The following is a 19799-nucleotide window of genomic DNA, read 5'->3' on the forward strand; positions in this document are numbered from 1 at the left end:
CCAAATACAGGACCATTCTCAAAGAAAACCTGATGGAGTCTGCAAAAGACCTGAGACTGGGACGGAGATTTGTCTTCCAACAAGACAATGATCCAAAACATAAAGCAAAATCTACAATGGAATGGTTCAAAAATAAACATATCCAGGTGTTAGAATGGCCAAGTCAAAGTCCAGACCTGAATCCAATCGAGAATCTGTGGAAAGAACTGAAAACTGCTGTTCACAAATGCTCTCCATCCAACCTCACTGAGCTCGAGCTGTTTTGCAAGGAGGAATGGGAAAAAATGTCAGTCTCTCGATGTGCAAAACTGATAGAGACATATCCCAAGCGACTTACAGCTGTAATCGCAGCAAAAGGTGGCGCTACAAATTATTAACTTAAGGGGGCTGAATAATTTTGCACGCCCAATTTTTCAGTTTTTGATTTGTTAAAAAAGTTTGAAATATCCAATAAATGTCGTTCCACTTCATGATTCTGTCCCACTTGTTGTTGATTCTTCACAAACAAATACAGTTTTATATCTTTATGTTTGAAGCCTGAAATCTGGCAAAAGGTCGCAAAGTTCAAGGGGGCCGAATACTTTCGCAATGCACTGTATTTATAACTGGAATCTTTAGTTGCTAAATTCATTTTTGGACTTAACTTAATTATATATATATCCATTAATTCTTGAAGAATATAACTTATAAATGCCTCATTAGTTTAGTTCAAATGTACCCCATCAGAACCCAAAATATAAGATTATTTTACTCCAATGTTTGTAAACAATGTAAACAAATACTGTGTAGCCTCAACACGGTTAAAACTATAATTGGTATATCATGGATGGTCAGTCCTTGCATCAATAGCTTTGTCTATGAATTTGAAAGTGGTGATATTTTTCCAGACGCATCATCACTCAGCTTTTAACCAAATCAGAGGTAGGGTGACCACTTTATTGTTTCAATTAAGGATTCTATTCTATGTATTTTCTGCTACTCAAAATGTACTAAATTTTATCTATGATTCAATTGCATATCAAAATGTTTAGTAATATTCTAAAATATATAAACTTTTATTTGTCTTCTGTCAAATGCATGTATGTTTGACAGTGAGCCATTTACCTTTGCGTGACAATGAGGGTCAGCTTCCGCATAATTCATTCATTTATCAGGTGCTGTAAAATATTGGAAAAAGTTTGGCGTTCATGATATGATTCATTACATTTCATCGAAGATAAAATCATGTCAGAATTTTGCAAGGCACTAATTGTAGTCAATCTGTATACAAGAAAAATACTAGCTAAATCAACCGCTAGAGGCCACTAAATGCCTACGGGTAGACTCTTCTAAAAACGTCCGAGTTGAAAGGTCGAAGGTTGTTGTGAAGATGGCTGCCCCCCAAGATGACATGTTTTCGCTCTGCGTCGACCCCACTAAAGTTAGCAGTTGTGTGGAAGTCCGATTTATTGACAAGATTAAGGTAATGTGCAGACAATGATTATTTTGAAAAGGCTAATTTCAAGTTTATCGGATCTAGCACCGTTTTGATGCCAAATTCATTGGCACGCATGCTGTCAATCTGTAGACTGGCTGGGCAAATCAAAAAATTATTCGCAGGACAGAATTTGTTGTCATTTTGTTGACGTTTTCTGGCAGGCTATAGCTACGTAGTTACTTGCTAGCTGTGTTAATGTTTTAGATTCATCATGGTGTAACCGATGTGAAATAGCTAGCTAGTTAGCGGGGTGCGTGCAAATAGCGTTTCAATTGGTGACGTCACTCCCCTTGCTCAGCAAGGGCCGCGGCTTTTGTGGAGCGATGGGTAACGATGCTTTGAGGGTGGCTGCTGTAGATGTGTGCAGAAGTTCCCTGGTACGAGCCCAGGTAGGGGCGAGGAGAGGGACGGGAAGGTATACTGTTACAATGGCTTATTGTAGTTAGCTAGCAAATTACGTTAATCACCAATTACAGTCACTACCGTCATGCCACATGGATTGCTATCTGATTCCTTTTAAAACTAGCTAAGCTTTTTGTCTATTTAAACAACTAGCATCTTGAAACGTTAGCTATCTAGGTATGCACAGAGATACCTTTTGGGGGGCTAATAAAGTGCAACGGCTAGCCTGTTCTGAGTCAATAGGATACACTTTGTGTGGATAAAGTATGGGTAGGTGCATATTACTGAAATTGACAATGCTTTTTATATCTAAACATTTGGTTTTTATTTTAGGGCAAGGGATTATTCGCCAAGAAGGCCATCAAGAAAGGAGACACAATTTTTATTGAGCGCCCTCTTGTCTCTGCCCAGTTCTTGTGGAATTCCCTGTACAAGTACAAAGGTGAGGTGTTATAGGTTCAAGATTTAGGTGATTGACAGACTGAACACATCCTCCTTCCTAAAATCGTGGAGCAAAAATGTTCCAGCATGCTTTGCTTTTTAGATTAACCAAGGTCAAGGGGGAAACCTCACATTTTGAGTCTTTTGAATGGTCTTTAATATTTAGTGACATGACCCTTAGTTGTCTCATTTATCATCCATCCCTGTCTCTTCTCCAGCCTGTGAGTTTTGCTTGCGTGCTCTGGAGACAGCCGAGGATAATGCCCGTAGACTCAGTGGCATCCCTGACCTCAGTCTACCCCACCCCGAGCTGTGCAAAGTGCATCCAGAGCTGCACCAAGCTTGCCCACAATGCCAGGTGTGTGCCTCTCACAAGTCCTCCTCATCTGCACTGCCAATTAAGGACTGGACAGTACTGATCGAAAAACACATTGTAACCCATTTTTGAAAGTGGGTTTTAGCATATATTTTCGTTTGTCTCCTGCATCTTCGCAAACTGAAGTTTAATTGTAAGGATGTTTTTTCTATTAATAGCGTAAAATTAAGATGTACAGAAAGACTCATGTGAAGGCCAAATTACAGAGGAGGAACTTCTTGATGCAATTAAAGCCTTTAAGTCCAGTAAAACTCCAGGGCTGGATGGCATACCAGTTGAGGTACATCAAACCTTTTTCCATTATTAGCATGTTTTGATCACTTCTATAAAAATGGTAGACTATTGAATACTCAGCAAGAAGGTCTGATTTCACTATTACTGAAACCGGACCCAGGTGGTAAATCCAGCCCACCTAAAAAACTGGATGCCCTTTACACTTCACTGTTGTGTTGCAAAAATTCTAGCAAAATGCATAGAATAACATTTTTCAAAAAACTAATTGTCAGACAAGTTTTTTTTACATGGACGATACAGAGGAGATAATATAAGAGAAGTACTGGAAACAATAGAACACTATGAAAAATCGGGGAAACCGGGCCTGGTGTTCATTTTGAAAAGTACAACTAGGATTTATGTATAAATGGAGTATCTTAATTTTGGAGGATCTCTTATACAATGGGTTAAAGTTATGTATAGTAACTCCAGTTGTAAACAAGTAAATAATGGCTACTTCTCAAAGTATTAAACTGTCAAGACGAGTGAAACAATGTTGTCCACTATCAGCATATCTATTAAAAAACACGTACCATTCCAGTGTTTAATTGCTATATTGTAATTTCTTTTTCCACATATTTATTGCCTTTAACTCCCTTATCTTACCTCATTTGCACTCACTGTATATAGACTTTTTGTTTTCACCACAATGCATTTTAATAGAAAGTTAGCAAAATTAGATATATTGTGCCATGAAAAGGTCTATTTGTGGAAAAATCACCCTGATTAATTATTTAGTCATATCCCAGTTTACGTACTTACTCATGGCCCTGGATACACTGAACGACTTGTTTTTTAAAAATTGTATGAGCAAAGAATATTCAACTTTATTTTTAATGGCAAGCCAGACATAATTAAACGTGCCTATTTATATAATTCATATGAATTCAGAGGGCTGAAATGTAAATATTAAAGCATTGAACCTTTCACTAAAGGCTTCAGTCATACAAAAGTTGTACTTCAATCTGAACTGGTTTTTCAGCAGATTAGTAAGAATAGCTCATCCCGCGTTCAAAAAAGGCTTTTTTCCTTTTAGTCAGATTACAACACCTTTCACTTTCGGTTATTTGAAAATGAAATAATCTCTAGAATATCCCTATTTTTGAAACAAGCCATGGAAAGCTGGTTGCAATTTCAGTTTAATCTACCTTAAAAGACAAAACAAATATTACAACACATACAGTGCCTTGCGAAAGTATTCGGCCCCCTTGAACTTTGCGACCTTTTGCCACATTTCAGGCATCAAACATAAAGATATAAAACTGTATTTTTTTGTGAAGAATCAACAACAAGTGGGACACAATCATGAAGTGGAACGACATTTATTGGATATTTCAAACTTTTTTAACAAAGCAAAAACTGAAAAATTGGGCGTGCAAAATTATTCAGCCCCCTTAAGTTAATACTTTGTAGCGCCACCTTTTGCTGCGATTACAGCTGTAAGTCGTTTGGGGTATGTCTCTATCAGTTTTGCACATCGAGAGACTGACATTTTTTCCCATTCCTCCTTGCAAAACAGCTCGAGCTCAGTGAGGTTGGATGGAGAACATTTGTCAACAGCAGTTTTCAGTTCTTTCCACAGATTCTCGATTGGATTCAGGTCTGGACTTTGACTTGGCCATTCTAACACCTGGATATGTTTATTTTTGAACCATTCCATTGTAGATTTTGCTTTATGTTTTGGATCATTGTCTTGTTGGAAGACAAATCTCCGTCCCAGTCTCAGGTCTTTTGCAGACTCCATCAGGTTTTCTTCCAGAATGGTCCTGTATTTGGCTCCATCCATCTTCCCATCAATTTTAACCATCTTCCCTGTCCCTGCTGAAGAAAAGCAGGCCCAAACCATGATGCTGCCACCACCATGTTTGACAGTGGGGATGGTGTGTTCAGCTGTGTTGCTTTTACGCCAAACATAACGTTTTGCATTGTTGCCAAAAAGTTCAATTTTGGTTTCATCTGACCAGAGCACCTTCTTCCACATGTTTGGTGTGTCTCCCAGGTGGCTTGTGGCAAACTTTAAATGACACTTTTTATGGATATCTTTTAAGAAATGGCTTTCTTCTTGCCACTCTTCCATAAAGGCCAGATTTGTGCAATATACGACTGATTGTCCATAGGACAACAGAGTCTCCCACCTCAGCTGTAGATCTCTGCAGTTCATCCAGAGTGATCATGGGCCTCTTGGCTGCATCTCTGATCAGTCTTCTCCTTGTATGAGCTGAAAGTTTAGAGGGACGGCCAGGTCTTGGTAGATTTGCAGTGGTCTGATACTCCTTCCATTTCAATATTATCGCTTGCACAGTGCTCCTTGGGGTGTTTAAAGCTTGGGAAATATTTTTGTATCCAAATCGGGCTTTAAACTTCTTCACAACAATATCTCGGACCTGCCTGGTGTGTTCCTTGTTCTTCATGATGCTCTCTGTGCTTTTAACGGACCTCTGAGACTATCACAGTGCAGGTGCATTTATACGGAGACTTGATTACACACAGGTGGATTGTATTTATCATCATTAGTCATTTAGGTCAACATTGGATCATTCAGAGATCCTCACTGAACTTCTGGAGAGAGTTTGCTGCACTGAAAGTAAAGGGGCTGAATAATTTTGCACGGACAATTTTTCAGTTTTTGATTTGTTAAAAAAGTTTGAAATATCCAATAAATGTTGTTCCACTTCATGATTGTGTCCCACTTGTTGTTGATTCTTCACAAAAAAATACAGTTTTATATCTTTATGTTTGAAGCCTGAAATGTGGCAAAAGGTCGCAAAGTTCAAGGGGGCCGAATACTTTCGCAAGGCACTGTATTATGGTTAAACTCCTATACTAATTGATACAAAAAATATGTATTTTATTTTTGGAAAAATCATAATTATCTAATCTTTGTTAATGATATCATAAATGCAACTTATGTCACACATACGGCTAACATTAATATACGGAAATGTCTGCTTTATTCAAAATTACAGCCAACTGATTGCAGCATTACCACGGGATGGGGGAGAAAGTAAGGAACTTGTCTGTCGGCCCTCCATTAGACCAAAATTGGTTAAAGAAAAAATAAATATACCAGTTTCATTTAAGGACCAAAAAATGGACAGCTGCGCCATAAAGGTTGCAAAATAGTTGGGATGAGATTTTCAATGTTCCTGATTCCATGGCACATGGTTTATGAACTGATGGATTCAAAACGTATAGTTGTCCCATTTAAATTATTTAGCTAAATTCTTGCAACCATTAAAATGTTATGTATGTGGGGGAAACATCCATCCCAGCTCTGTTGATTTTGCTGTGGGGATACAGAATCATTAGATCACTTGTTTTGGTACTGTCCACATGTAGCGTGTTTTTGGTCACAGGTTCAGAAATGGCTTAAGATTTACAATATTTACCTGGAGATGGCACTGCAAATAGCACTGCTGGGTGACTTGAAAAGCCATAGTCAATCAATCAATCTAATAATACTCTTAGTAAAAATGTTAATCTTACATTTTTTTCTATGAGAATAGAAAGGTTCAGAACTTTAAAAAATATTTGGGAATGAGATTGATGGGAGGATTTGAGGGTATCAGAAGGGTGGTACAAAAAAAAGATAACTAATGTCTAATATTCTGTGAATGTATATTTTATGTATAAGCTTTAAGTAGAGGCCTAAGTATGGTTGTCCATTAGATTACTCCAATTAGGGGAATAATAATAAAGGGGAAATTATAAAACATACGGGGGATTGGAAATTATGAAGACAATGACATAGATTGTGGGTTCTATTAATAGTCAATATTCAAGCTGATCTACCCCCTAAAAAATACAAATAAAAACATACATTGTATTGGAAAGCAATATGGAAGATTCCTACTTTGCCTGTGTTTTCAGATCAGTAAAGATTAAGGATTAGAAGCCACTTAAATGAGATGTACCTGCCCAATGCCACATGGAGATGTGTTGATATGCTGTAGCTACTTCCTCCAATCTAGTCCAGTGTCTCGTTTTGGGTTTCAGTGAGACTTTGTTTCCCCCTGCAGGTGATGTACTGTAGCAACGAGTGTCGGCAGGCTGCGGCAGACCAGTACCATCGGGCCCTGTGCCTAGGCACCTCCCAAGAGGACCCAAACCACCCCATCAGCAAACTAAAGGATGCCTGGAGGTGAGAGATGGATTTTCTGTTTAATTGAATACCACTAGATGGGGCCCATATTTTTCTTGGGCTGGATTTAATATTTTTACTAGCTGTCAAATCCTTGCTTCCTCATTTCCTCTAATTCCTCACCTCCCTCTCAAAGCACCCTCCCTTGCAACTCCCTTGCTTTCAATTAGATTTGTGTAAATGAGGACGAGAAAGCAAGGATTTGACAGCTAGTAACTTTTTCAGATCCAGCCCCAGTAATATTTTGTCTGTGATTGCTGCAGTATGAATTGACATTGTCCCTTATCTGTCCTCTAGGAGCATGCACTACCCTCCTGAGACCTCCAGCATCATGCTCATGGCCAGGATGGTGGCCACTGTCAAACAGGTGAGCCTCCTCTGCCTCAGCCTTTTTTTGTTGAGCTTCTCCAGTTCCAAAGTGGGTTGCACTTTGTATTTGCATTCTGTCTTTGTGGTGAATGTTAGTTTTGAGATTAAGGTTTTTGGAGATTGAAAGATCTTCACAATGCCTGGAGAAGCATTTAACCTGTCAGTTTGATATAATAAACCTATATTCTTTGCATACCTGTGCATAATATGTATTTCTCAAACATAATAATAATAATAATAATAATAATAATGTTTGAATCATTTGTGTCATGCAGGCCCAGGACAAAGGGCACTGGCAGAAGCTGTTCTCTCAATTCTGCAGCCGTGCGGCCAACGAGGAGGAGGAGATTGCACATAAGCTGCTGGGAGAGAAGTTCCAGGTAAGCATAGAGATAATGGCTGTGTCTAAAAAGGTTAGCTACAAGCTGTTAAATCCTTGCTTCCCCCATCCTTGTTTCCTAAATTCCCCTTAAGGCTCATTGGAGGTCTGAGGAAAGGACCTTGGAACACTCCTCCAATGTGCTTTGAGAAGAATTGAGGAAACCAGGTTTTGAGCTTCAAATTTGGTTTAAAAAAAAATGTGGTCAGTATTACCTTTGAGTCACCATTGGAATAGATTTTAAAACGGTTACTTAATGACTGTTACCTTCATTTTGACATATTGTATTGGGTTTGTAGGGGCAGTTGACCGTACTACGAACCCTGTTTACAACGGCACTTTACGACGATCATCTCAATCGGGTGAGTGTGGCACCATTTTCCCTTTCACAACCAATTTATTAATAGACATAAAGTCGTGGCCAAAAGTTTTGAGAATGACACAAATATAAATTTTCACAAAGTCTGCTGCCTCAGTGTCTTTAGATATTTTTGTCAGATGTTACTATTGAATACTGAAGTATAATTACAATTACAATTATAATAAGTGTCAAAGGCTTTTATTGACAATTATATGAAGTTGATGCAGAGTCAATATTTGCAGTGTTGACCCTTCTTTTTCAAGACCTCTGCAATCTACCCTGGTATGCTGTCAATTGACTTCTGGGCCACTGATGGCAGCCCATTCTTGCATAATCAATGCTTGGAGTTTGTCAGAATTTGTGGGTTTTTGTTTGTCCACCCACCTCTTGAGGATTGACCACACGTTCTCAATGGGATTAAGGTCTGGGGAGTTTCCTGGCCAAATATCGATGTTTTGTTCCCTGAGCCACTTAGTTATCACTTTTGCCTTATTGAAAGGTGCTCCTTCATGCTGGAAAATGCATTGTTCGTCACCAAACTGTTCCTGGATGGTTGGGAGAAGTTGCTCTCGGAGGATGTGTTGGTACCATTCTTTATTCATGGCTGTGTTCTTAGGAAAAATTGTGAGTGAGCCCACTCCCTTGGCTGAGAAGCAACCCCACACATGAATGGTCTCAGGATGCTTTACTGTTGGCATGGCACAGGACTGATGGTAGCACTCACCTTGTCTTCTCCGGACAAGCTTTTTTCCGGAAGCCCCAAATAATCGTAAAGGGGATTCATCAGAGAAAATGACTTTACCCCAGTCCTCAGCAGTCCAATCCATGTACCTTTTGCAGAATATCAGTCGGTCCCTGATGTTTTTCCTGGAGAGAAGTGGCTTCTTTGCTGCCCTTCTTGACACCAGGCCATCCTCCAAAAGTCTTCGCCTCAACTGTGTGTGCAGATGCACTCACACCTGCCTGCTGCCATTCCTGAGCAAGCTCTGTACTGGTGGTGCCCTGATCCCGCAGCTGAATCAACTTTAGGAGACGGTCCTGGCGCTTGCTGGACTTTCTTGGGTGCCCTGAAGCCTTCTTCACAACAATTGAACCGCTCTCCTTGAAGTTCTTGATGATCTGATAAATGGTTGATTTATGTGCAATCTTACTGGCAGCAATATCCTTGCCTGTGAAGCCCTTTTGTGCAAAGCAATGATGACAGCACATGTTTCCTTGCAGGTAACCATGATTGACAGAGGAAGAACAATGATTCCAAGCACCACCCTCCTTTTGAAGTTTCCAGTCTGTTATTCCAACTCAATCAGCATCACAGAGTGATCTCCAGCCTTGTCCTCGTCAACACTCACACCTGTGTTAACGAGAGAATCAATGACATGATGTCAGCTGGTCCTTTTGTGGCAGGGCTGAAATGCAGTGGAAATGTTTTTGGGGGATTCAGTTCATTTACATGGCAAAGAGGGACTTTGCAATTCATCTGATCACTCTTCATAACATTCTTGAGTATATGCAAATTGCCGTCATACAAACCGAGGCAGCAGACTTCGTGAAAATTAATATTTGTGTCATTCTCAAAACTTTTGGCCACGACTGTACATGTTTTTCGAGCTGGTACTTAGCTACTTCTTCGCTTCCAGTAGACAAGACTGTAAAATAATGTCTTTGATTGAACAATTTCTTATGGACATGTGTGATTATGATGCAGATAGTTTATGCTATAAGGTGTGTCCTTGCATGTTACAGTGGTTTACACCTGAGGGATTTCGTTCCCTCTTCTCCCTTGTGGGGACCAATGGACAGGGTATAGGTACCAGGTAAAGTTCATCTCTAAATCTCCAACTCATAAATAATGCACTGTGCCATTAGTCTGAATATTATTCAATTTAAAGTGCTGACATTGTTTTCTTATGTCTCGTTATCTAGTTCTCTCAGCCAATGGGTTCATGCATGTGATGCTTTGGCGCTGACTAGCCAGCAGAGGGAGCAATTGGATTCCTTCATTGACCAACTATACAAGGATGTCGAGAAAGGTCACAATTCCCTCCCTACACTCAAATACAGTGCCGTTTCCTGTGACATCTGTACCGTTTGAGGAATACTGCAGAAAACTGTCTGATAAATAGATTTGAGTCTAAACCTACATTACCAAGAAAGTTCTTCAGAGGCTTTGTACAGCTCACATTTTTATGAAAGATAGTAAATAATACTTGGTGCCTCTGAATTGGGGTGGCTTGACTCAGGCATATTTGAAATCGTTACTAATATGGAATGAATCTCCTCTACTGACAATGGAGGTCAGAGCTGAATTAGATTTGTCTCCGCAGAGACCGGTGACTTTCTGAACTGCGAGGGTTCCGGGCTCTTCCTACTGCAAAGCGCATGTGAGTCGTCACTATCGGATGGTTTCTAACCCCAGCTCCCAGAATCCTCAAACTTGCTCAACATACAGAATCAATTAAATTAACTAGAAATACATTTTTTCACTGGTCAAAAGTTTGAATGTTTGATTATTTTGTCTACTCTCTAGGTAACCATAGCTGCATTCCGAATGCGGCGGCATCTTTCCCGAGCAACAACTTCTTGCTTCATCTCAGTGCCCTAAGTGACATCAGCCCTGGAGAGGTCAGAAGAGGGGGGGGGTGATGATAAATTCTGGCCGTGGATAGATGGGACAGAACATCCTGGCTTGCTCTGTTGTCAGCCGGTATTAGGGGTCTGAGGCTTTAAGGATTAGAGCGGTTGTGTCAAGGCTGTCAGAGAGATTGAGAAGTGCATCTGCCCGTTACAGAAGCGTCAGAAGGGGCCAGAGAAATGTTTTGCCAGCCGATTGAATTCTGGCAAAAAATGTGAGCGCTTTTAGTGTCGTTCTAATGACCATGACAGGATAGTGACAAGATTTGGCGCCTGCTGCTGAATAAACATGAAACAACCAGATAAAGTAACAAAACTTGAACAATAACTCTAGTAGTTTGAAGTGGCTAACTGTCATTGTTGTGTAAATGAATCCCTATATAGTAACTGTAATGGGGGTTCTTTTGATGTGAATGTCCTCATCTGCTAACATGTTAAACTCTGTTTCCTCACATCTCCAGGAGATCGGTATCAGTTACTTGGACTGCTGTCAGTGTGACAGGAGCCGTCATAGCAGACACAAAATCCTGAGGTAAACAACTGAAATCCCCTGTGTACCAATCCTTTTGACAGACTCAAACTGTTCCTAGTTCAGTCAAGATCAATGGCCACCCTCCCAGGCAATAATGGGCAGTCCTGGGCCAGCACAGCCAAGGAGTTCTGGCAGTTATTCCGGTGCCTACCTATGCTCCGGTACTGATTTTTACCCCCTTAAACCCAGGGCTGGTTTGCTCTGTGGGAACCCATTTTGGATTCATGTTCAAAGGCACTTCACCTTGAAAATCTGCAACTCCCAGAAACTGAAGGTAGTGAAGCATGAACAAAGACTGCTCTCGGTCTCTTTTCTCAGAAAATGAGAACCAAAGATGGTGGATAAATTAAGATGGTTCACTCTGGTGGTTTACCGTTGAAAAAAGAAAAGTCAAACATTTCCTGTGCTTTGTATACAAAAGTATGTGTACACCCCTTCAAATGAGTGGATTCGGCCATTTTGACAGGTGTATAAAACCGAGCACACAGCCATGCAATATTCATAGACAAACATTGGCAGTAGAATGGCCTTATTGAAGAGCTCAGTGACTTTCAACTTGGTACCGTCATAAGATGCCACCTTTCCAACAAGTCAGTCCGTCAAATTTCTGCCCTGCTAGAGCTGCCCCGGTCAACTGTAAGTGCTATTATTTTCAAGTGGAAACATCTAGGAGCAACAATGGCACGACCGCAAAGTGGTAGGCCACACAAGCTCACAAAACGGGACCACCGATTGCTGAAGCGATTTGCGTGTAAAAATCATCTGTCCTCGGTTGCAACACTCTACCGAGTTCCAAGCTGCCTCAGGAAGCAACGTCAGCACAAGAACTGTTCGTCGGGAGCGCCATGAAAGGGGTTTCCATGGTCGAGCAGCCGCACACAAACCTAAGATCACCATGCGCAATGCCAAGCGTCGGCTGGAGTGGTGTAAAGCTCATCCCTATTGGACTCTGGAGCAGTGGAAATGCGTTCTCTGGAGTGATGAGTCACGCTTCACCATCTGGCATTCCGACGGACGAATCTGGGTTTGGCGTATGCCAGGAGAACACTACCTGCCCGAATGCATAGTGCCAACTGTAAAGTTTGGTGGAGGAGGAACAATCGTTTGGGGCTGTTTTTCATGGTTTGTGCTAGGCCCCTGAAGGGATATCTTAATGCTACAGCATACAATGACATTCTAGACGATTCTGGGCTTCCAACTTTGTGGCACTAGTTTGAGGAAGGCCCTTTCTTGTTTCAGCATGACAATGCCCCCGAGCACAAAGTGAGGTCCACGCAGAAATGGTTTGTCGAGATCTGTGTGGAAGAACTCTCAACCCCATCAAACACCTTTGGGATGTATTGGAACGCTGACTGCGAGCCAGGCCTCATCACCCAACATCAGTGCCCAACATTAAAGCCTTCCCAGAAGAGTGGAGGCTGTTATAGAATCGATGGGGGGACCAACTCCATATGAATGTCCATGATTATGGAATAAGATGTTCGACGAGCAGGTGTCCACATACTTTTCGCCATGTATTATATATTCCCACACTGAAGTTGGAATAATACTTTGAAATGTTGAAAATTATGATAATGCCCCTTTGGTATAAGAGCTCTTTGGAAATGTCAGCCTGTTTTTGTGGGATGGCGTTTTGGCCTGCCTGGTGATATTGGTTTGTTAGTAGACCAATACCAAAGAGTTCTAAACCTCTGCCAATAAGAGCTAGTTTTCAGTTTTCACCTCCCAACTCAGACCCTCCCAGACAGTCCTAGCTAAATTCTTGCTTAAGAAATTGCTCTTTTTGCTTCTTTTCAACGGTTTAAATTTATAACAATCACAGTAACGTACTTAATTGTTACCCAGAAATGATTTGATATTGAGATTAAAATGTCTGCATTAGACCTTTAACTGGTTGTCTCCCCCATAGACACCAATGCAATAGCAGCTAAGTCTGTTCTACTTAGTTCATTGACTTTCAATGAACCAGAACAAAACAGCGAGTAGGGTGTCTCGCTTCCTCTTCCTATTCAGACCCACATTGTATTACGCTTACATAAACAGTAAGTTTACCGTGTTGAATCATGGCATTTATTTTTGAGGAGCTCGCAGATTGACGCAAATGTATTTTATCAGTCTGCATTATATTCTTTATTCTTCCTTTTGCTCTCTCGCCAAGGCAATCTTTGTCCAGAACGAGACACGCAGCCGTGTGACTTATGTAACATCGTTATTCTCTTCCCAGGGATAACTACCTGTTCATCTGCTCGTGTCCAAAATGTGTGTCTCAGATGGATGAGTTGGATCTGACGTCGGACGAGGAGGAGGAGGAGGAGGAGGAGGAGGAGGGGGGGGAGGCCGAGGGGGATGACATGGAGGACGAGATGACGGACGTCTGAGGGGTAAAAAGACCCGCTCTGTTCCCACTCACCCCCTCCCCTCTAATCCACTCACTCAGCCATGCTAGCTAACTGCACAGTGAAAACCAACCTTAAAGAAGACCTTGCATATCGCCAAACATATCAAATTCGTTATGTAACTAAATATTTTTTTCAAGGAAAATAAGTCACTCACTGGCCCTACTCTTTGGATCTCCCCCTTGAAAAGCGTTTGCTCACATTACTGTACAGTAGCAGACGTTTTGGCTGTCACCTCTCGTGTATCTTCTGCTTATTGGAAAAGTTTACATGGAAGACATCCAGTTCACTAATGTTTTTCATTTATCACCGTTTTTAGTACATCTAGAATGGTAGAAACCATTAAATTGGCAAGATGTCATTTATTCCTCGTGTTGAGTGCATTAGGTGTAGATTAATTCAGACAGAATTATATAGTGCCTGTTCTGCGAAGGATAATTCACTTGGCAAACCAAGTAGTGATAACATTACAGTATAGAAGAAGTAACTGACCCTAATTAAGTACATATATTTTCATATGAGATTAGAAACGGTCATTGCAAGCGATGAGGTAACCATCAACCAGGATATTACTCTGAGACCTTGAGCTGTTGAAAGCTTTTGTCAGTTAACTATTTGCCCTTTATTGAGTAGAGCAGATTTTCACTGTTATTTGACGAATGAAATTGCTGCTACTGCCCACACATGAATCAATACAACCGCAATGACTGTAATCATCAGTGCCAACATTTTCAATGTTACCGGACAAATATGGCTAACGTCGAATGACTAACTTCAATTATCTCAGTTGGCATTTCAGAGCAGTGGTGCATGAGAACAAATTGCTTTTGATGTCACACAATGAAATGCTGCAATGTAAGAGCAGCAGTAAATAATGTATGAGAATCCTAGAAATTATAATTTTTATTGCTCTGGCATAAACCATTGAGATTAAAATGTCTTGTCTCTTATTTGCTTTATTTGTATTCTCAGTACAATTTGGATTAAAGCAGAAGTTAAGCCAACTGGCAATTTCTCAGTCTTCATCAAATATGAATCACAAGTCAACATTGTTTGAAGCAGACTGATATCCTGTGGATAACTAGATATTCTGAAGTCATTAAGTCTTATTTGTGATACATCTTTGAGAGCATGAAGATTTGACAAGTATTCCTTTCTAGTTATTTTCTACTTCATTAGTGGGTCTTTTAATGATGGTTTCATTTGTGTGCCTGTTATTATAGGCTATCTATTTGCCTGATGACTCAAAACGGAATTATTCTGCTGCTCTATCGTTTGATACATTAGTCAGACTGCCATCATTGAAGTTGTTTGTGGTGACGTCAAAATGAGGGGTGTTGTACAAAACAAAGAAATCAGCGAGTGGATCATCTTTAACCAATCAAGAGTATCAAAGCCCATTACTAATTTTCATGTGATCTTGCTCTGGCCCAACCCATCATTTTTTCTATTATAATTGATTCCCATTATAAAAATCTTCAGGGAGGTACCCGATCCAGACTCGGAGAAGAAACTAGCGTCCGTGAGCGTAGTGTTTGGCCGGAGCAAGGATTTTTGGGTAGCCAGACAAATTATCTATTGGTACTAGATAATGTGATTGATAGCCACATTTTCTGAGTGACCTATTTTGTGATTTCACACAAGCTCCCATTTTTTTTTCATTAACCCAAATGTTCATCAGTGTCAGCCTATCTTCCCTATGGGAATGGTTTAGATGAGTCAAATGCAAATTTCCAGTGGAAGAGAACGCATGTTTTTCTTCCATGAGAGGATGCTCATAGCTGGAGCCAGGCATGGTGGTAGGCTGGACCTCTGAACAAGTCCAACACCCATTGGTCGTCATCCTCAGAGCTCATGCCAGTATCCCCACGGGACTTCTTCAGCTCTGGAATGTGGCCGGGCTTTTGGCAGAGAAGTCCATTGAAGGGGTCGAGGGCAGGCAGTCACACACATACACAGCACTATTGCTTAGTTTGTTCCACTGTATAGAAGTCATTTAATAACCCATTCATAGACCCTTACTACCTTTAGCACCTATTGATAATAGTATATTCTGGTCAGGGGAGTTTTATGAGCCCCGATGCTAGTTCTGAACGTTAAACTTGTGGTAAGGTTTTCATATCAGCGACAAATACTTTTCAAAAAACATAAGGTTAAATTACTGCACACCTTTTATAGGGTTAGTGTTTCCGTACAGCCATACAGTGGGGCAAAAAAAGTATTTAGTCAGCCACCAATTGTGCAAGTTCTCCCACTTAAAAAGATGAGGCCTGTAATTTTCATCATAGGTACACTTCAACTATGACAGACAAAATGAAAAAATCCAGAAAATCACATTGTATGATTTTTAATGAATTTATTTGCAAATTATGGTGGAAAATAAGTATTTGGTCAATAACAAAAGTTTATCTCAATACTTTGTTATATACCCTTTGTTGGCAATGACAGGTCAAATGTTTTCTGTAAGTCTTCAAGGTTTTCACACACTGTTGCCGGTATTTTGGGTCCATTCCTCCATGCAGATCTCCTCTAGAGCAGTGATGTTTTGGGGCTGTTGCTGGGCAACACGGACTTTCAACTCCCTCCAAAGATTTTCTATGGGGTTGAGATCTGGAGATTGGCTAGGCCCCTCCAGGACCTTGAAATGCTTCTTACGAAGCCACTCCTTCGTTGCCCGGGCGGTGTGTTTGGGATCATTGTCATGCTGAAAGACCCAGCCACGTTTCATCTTCAATGCCCTTGCTGATGGTAGGCTTTGTTACTTTGGTCCCAGCTCTCTGCAGGTCATTCACTAAGTCCCCCCGTGTGGTTCTGGGATTTTTGCTCACTGTTCTTGTGATCATTTTGACCCCACGGGTTGAGATCTTGCGTGGAGCCCCAGATCGAGGGAGATTATCAATGGTCTTGCATGTCTTCCATTTCCTAATAATTGCTCCCACAGTTGATTTCTTCAAACCAAGCTGCTTACCTATTGCAGATTCAGTCTTCCCAGCCTGGTGCAGGTCTACAATTTTGTTTCTGGTGTCCTTTGACAGCTCTTTGGTCTTGGCCATAGTGGAGTTTGGAGTGTGACTGTTTGAGGTTGTGTACAGGTGTCTTTTATACTGATAACAAGTTCAGACAGGTGCCATTAATACAGATGATGAGTGGAGGACAGAGGAGCCTCTTATTAAAGAAGAAGTTACAGGTCTGTGAGTGCCAGAAATCTTGCTTGTTTGTAGGTGACCAAATACTTATTTTCCACCTTAATTTGCAAATCAATTCATTAAAAATCCTACAATGTGGTTTTCTGGGTTTTTTCTCTCATTTTGTCTGTCATAGTTGAAGCGTACCTATGACAAAAATTACAGGCCTCTCATCTTTTTAAGTGGGAGAACTTGCACAATTGGTGGCTGACTAAATTTCTTCTTTGCCAAGATAATCCATCTACCTGACCGGTTTGGCATATCAAGAAGCTGATTAAACAGCATGATCATTACACAGATGCACCTTGTGCTGGAGACAATAAAAGGCCACTCTAAAATGTGCAATTGTCACACAACGCCACAGATGTGTTACATTTTGAGGGAGCGTGCAATTTGCATGCTGACTGCAGAAATGTCCAACAGAGCTGTTGCCAGAAAATTGGATGTCAGTTCTTTACTATAAGCTGCCTCTAACATTGTTGTAGAGAATTTGGCAGTACATCCGACCGGCCTCACAACTGCAGACCACGTGTAATCACGAGAGCCCAGGACCTCTACATCAGGCTTCTTCACCTGCGGGATTGTCTGGGAGGGCTCTTTCTGTCTGTAATAAAGTCCTTTTGTGGGGAAAAACTCATACTGATTGGCTGGGCATGGCTCCCCAGGCCCACCCATGGCTGCACAACTGCCCATTCATGTGAAGTCCATAGATTAGGGCACCGAACACCTGTTAGGGCACTAAATTGGGGAGGACGGGCTCATAGTAATGGCTGGAACGCAATAAATGGAATGGTATCAAACAAGTGGTTTCCATGTGTTTGATGCCATTCCATATACTTCATTCCAGCCATTATTATGAGCTGTCCACCCTTCAGCAGCATCCTGGGGAGGAAGTGCAGTTTATCAACTGGAGGCACACACAGCGTATGGATCTGTGCAAACCTGCTACAGTAAGTATCTTTCTCGCTGATATGAAAAATAAGGGACATATCAGCATATGTTTTGAAAACCATTTTGCAAGCCATAATTATTTACATTTCTAAACGTTAAAACACAGCATCGGGATTGTTCACATGCAGACAACCGTGGGCAAAGCTAACCACTGAAAACCCTCCGGATGAGGTTTTTCGTGATCGGTGTGGCAGCCACACACATACACAACAGCATTGCCACTTTGTTTGAACCTCTATAGGGTTTGAGTGTAGGCAGTGCAACACATTGCAATTTTGGAATGTGGGCTTTTGGCGGGGCGGTCCAGTTTGGTCCACAGTAGGGTTCGAATTCAGGCAGCCACACATACACAACACACAGCATTGTCCCTACAAATGGAGAAAGTGGGAAGATAGAAGGGGACAGGAAGTGGGTTGAGGTGGGTGGAGGGGGATGATGAGGGGGGTGGTGGTGTCTGAAAGGCAATTTTATGCACACAGAGAAAGAGGCCTTTATTCTATCTAACCAAGGCCAAAACACAAATAATCTACATTTCAATAAAGAGATTGGAAAGAAAGAGAAGTGGGCACATTATAATCATTGCCACGCTATGCAGATGGAGAGAAATTATAAAATTAACATCTCATGATTTAAAGCATGGTTAAATCAGATAAAATTATGTCAGACTTACATGTGCAGGCTTGACATTCAAATTATAATTCATAATATAAACCCTTCAGTATCTGATTAAATATTCATACATAGAGGCTCATCTTTTCACAGGTAACTATGAAACACGTAGCCAAATTCCATAATACTTATATGAAAAGCATGGCAGTATGCTGATTGTCACAGTGAAATGTGTTTTCTCTTTGATGGAGATCAATGGTACATCTAAATAACTAACATTTTCAATTACCAGGAGTCCCACAGACTAGTAATCACAAACATTCAAATTCATCACTTACAGATGTAGGTTTTATGACTCTGTCTTTTTTGACTGAATTTGCACCTACTTGTAACATATTGGATTATGTTCAGATTGGATTAGGCATCAGATTACTTTTTCTTATATTTTTGGACAACATTCTCTTTTGTCAGTCCCTTTCCTCTAGGTGGACAGTGATATGACTAATAATTGCCAATACTACACATTTCTACCAAAACTTGTTTGAAGTGGGCACACCATGATTGACGGGTCAGTGCTGAAATGGAAGCTGTTTTGAGACCAGAACGAGTCACTGGGCTTGAAAAGGGTACCGTATGGAAACAATCTACAATATATACACACATTAAGCCCATCCAAAAATGTGTTCCCTCAATGGATACCATGACTGCCTTGGAAGGCTATTCCAAGGGTGAGTGATAGATGACCAGTCGAGCTGGGACCAGCCAACCTGAATGAGGGCGGTTGCACCGTAGCTCACCATGTATGAATACAAACATGATGGAGAGCAATATCATGATCACTGTCAGTACCGTAGTAAAATAACACTTTTAGGGTTTAGATAGAATGCTTCAGATACAGTTGAAGTCGGAAGTTTACATACACCTAAGCCAAATACATTTAAACTCAGTTTTTCACCATTTCTGACATTTAATCCTAGTAAAAATTCTCTGTCTTAGGTCAGTTAGGATCACCACTTTATTTTAAGAATGTGAAATGTCAGAATAATAGTAGAGAGAATGAATTATTTCAGCTTTTATTTATTTCATCACATTCTCAGTGGGTCAGAAGTTTACATACACGCAATTAGTATTTGTTAGCATTGCCTTTAAATTGTTTAACTTGGGTCAAACGTTTCGGGTAGCCTTCCACAAGCGTCCCACAATAAATTGGGTGAATTTTGGCCCATTCCTCCTGACAGAGTTGGTGTAACTGAGTCCGGTTTGTAGGCCTCCTTGC

The 19799-nt window shown here is 40.8% G+C and overlaps 1 protein-coding gene across 3 annotated transcripts; it reads left to right on the forward strand.

The window, feature by feature from the left end:
• The first annotated feature begins 1312 nt into the window (after nt 1–1312).
• Nucleotides 1313–14714, forward strand: LOC110537870 (protein-lysine N-trimethyltransferase SMYD5). 3 transcript variants are annotated; one of them, XM_021624305.3, is made up of 13 exons: nt 1313–1462; nt 2213–2321; nt 2539–2678; nt 6989–7110; nt 7408–7477; nt 7755–7859; nt 8158–8220; nt 9963–10033; nt 10143–10249; nt 10544–10600; nt 10747–10841; nt 11312–11382; nt 13607–14714. In XM_021624305.3, the coding sequence occupies exons 1-13, from the start codon at nt 1370–1372 to the stop codon at nt 13758–13760; spliced, it is 1257 nt and encodes a 418-aa protein (XP_021479980.3). In that variant the 5' UTR covers nt 1313–1369; the 3' UTR covers nt 13761–14714. The 3 variants fall into 3 exon arrangements, 2 of the variants coding, with proteins under 2 accessions (XP_021479980.3, XP_090049029.1); XR_016485169.1 differs by having other exon boundaries at nt 1319–1462; nt 9441–10033; XM_090192903.1 differs by lacking the exons at nt 10544–10600; nt 10747–10841 and having other exon boundaries at nt 1319–1462.
• The last annotated feature ends 5085 nt before the right edge of the window (nt 14715–19799 follow it).

Source organism: Oncorhynchus mykiss, chromosome 12 (assembly GCF_057628025.1).
Source record: "Oncorhynchus mykiss isolate SJ-2025 chromosome 12, ASM5762802v1, whole genome shotgun sequence".
NCBI lineage: Eukaryota > Metazoa > Chordata > Actinopteri > Salmoniformes > Salmonidae > Oncorhynchus > Oncorhynchus mykiss.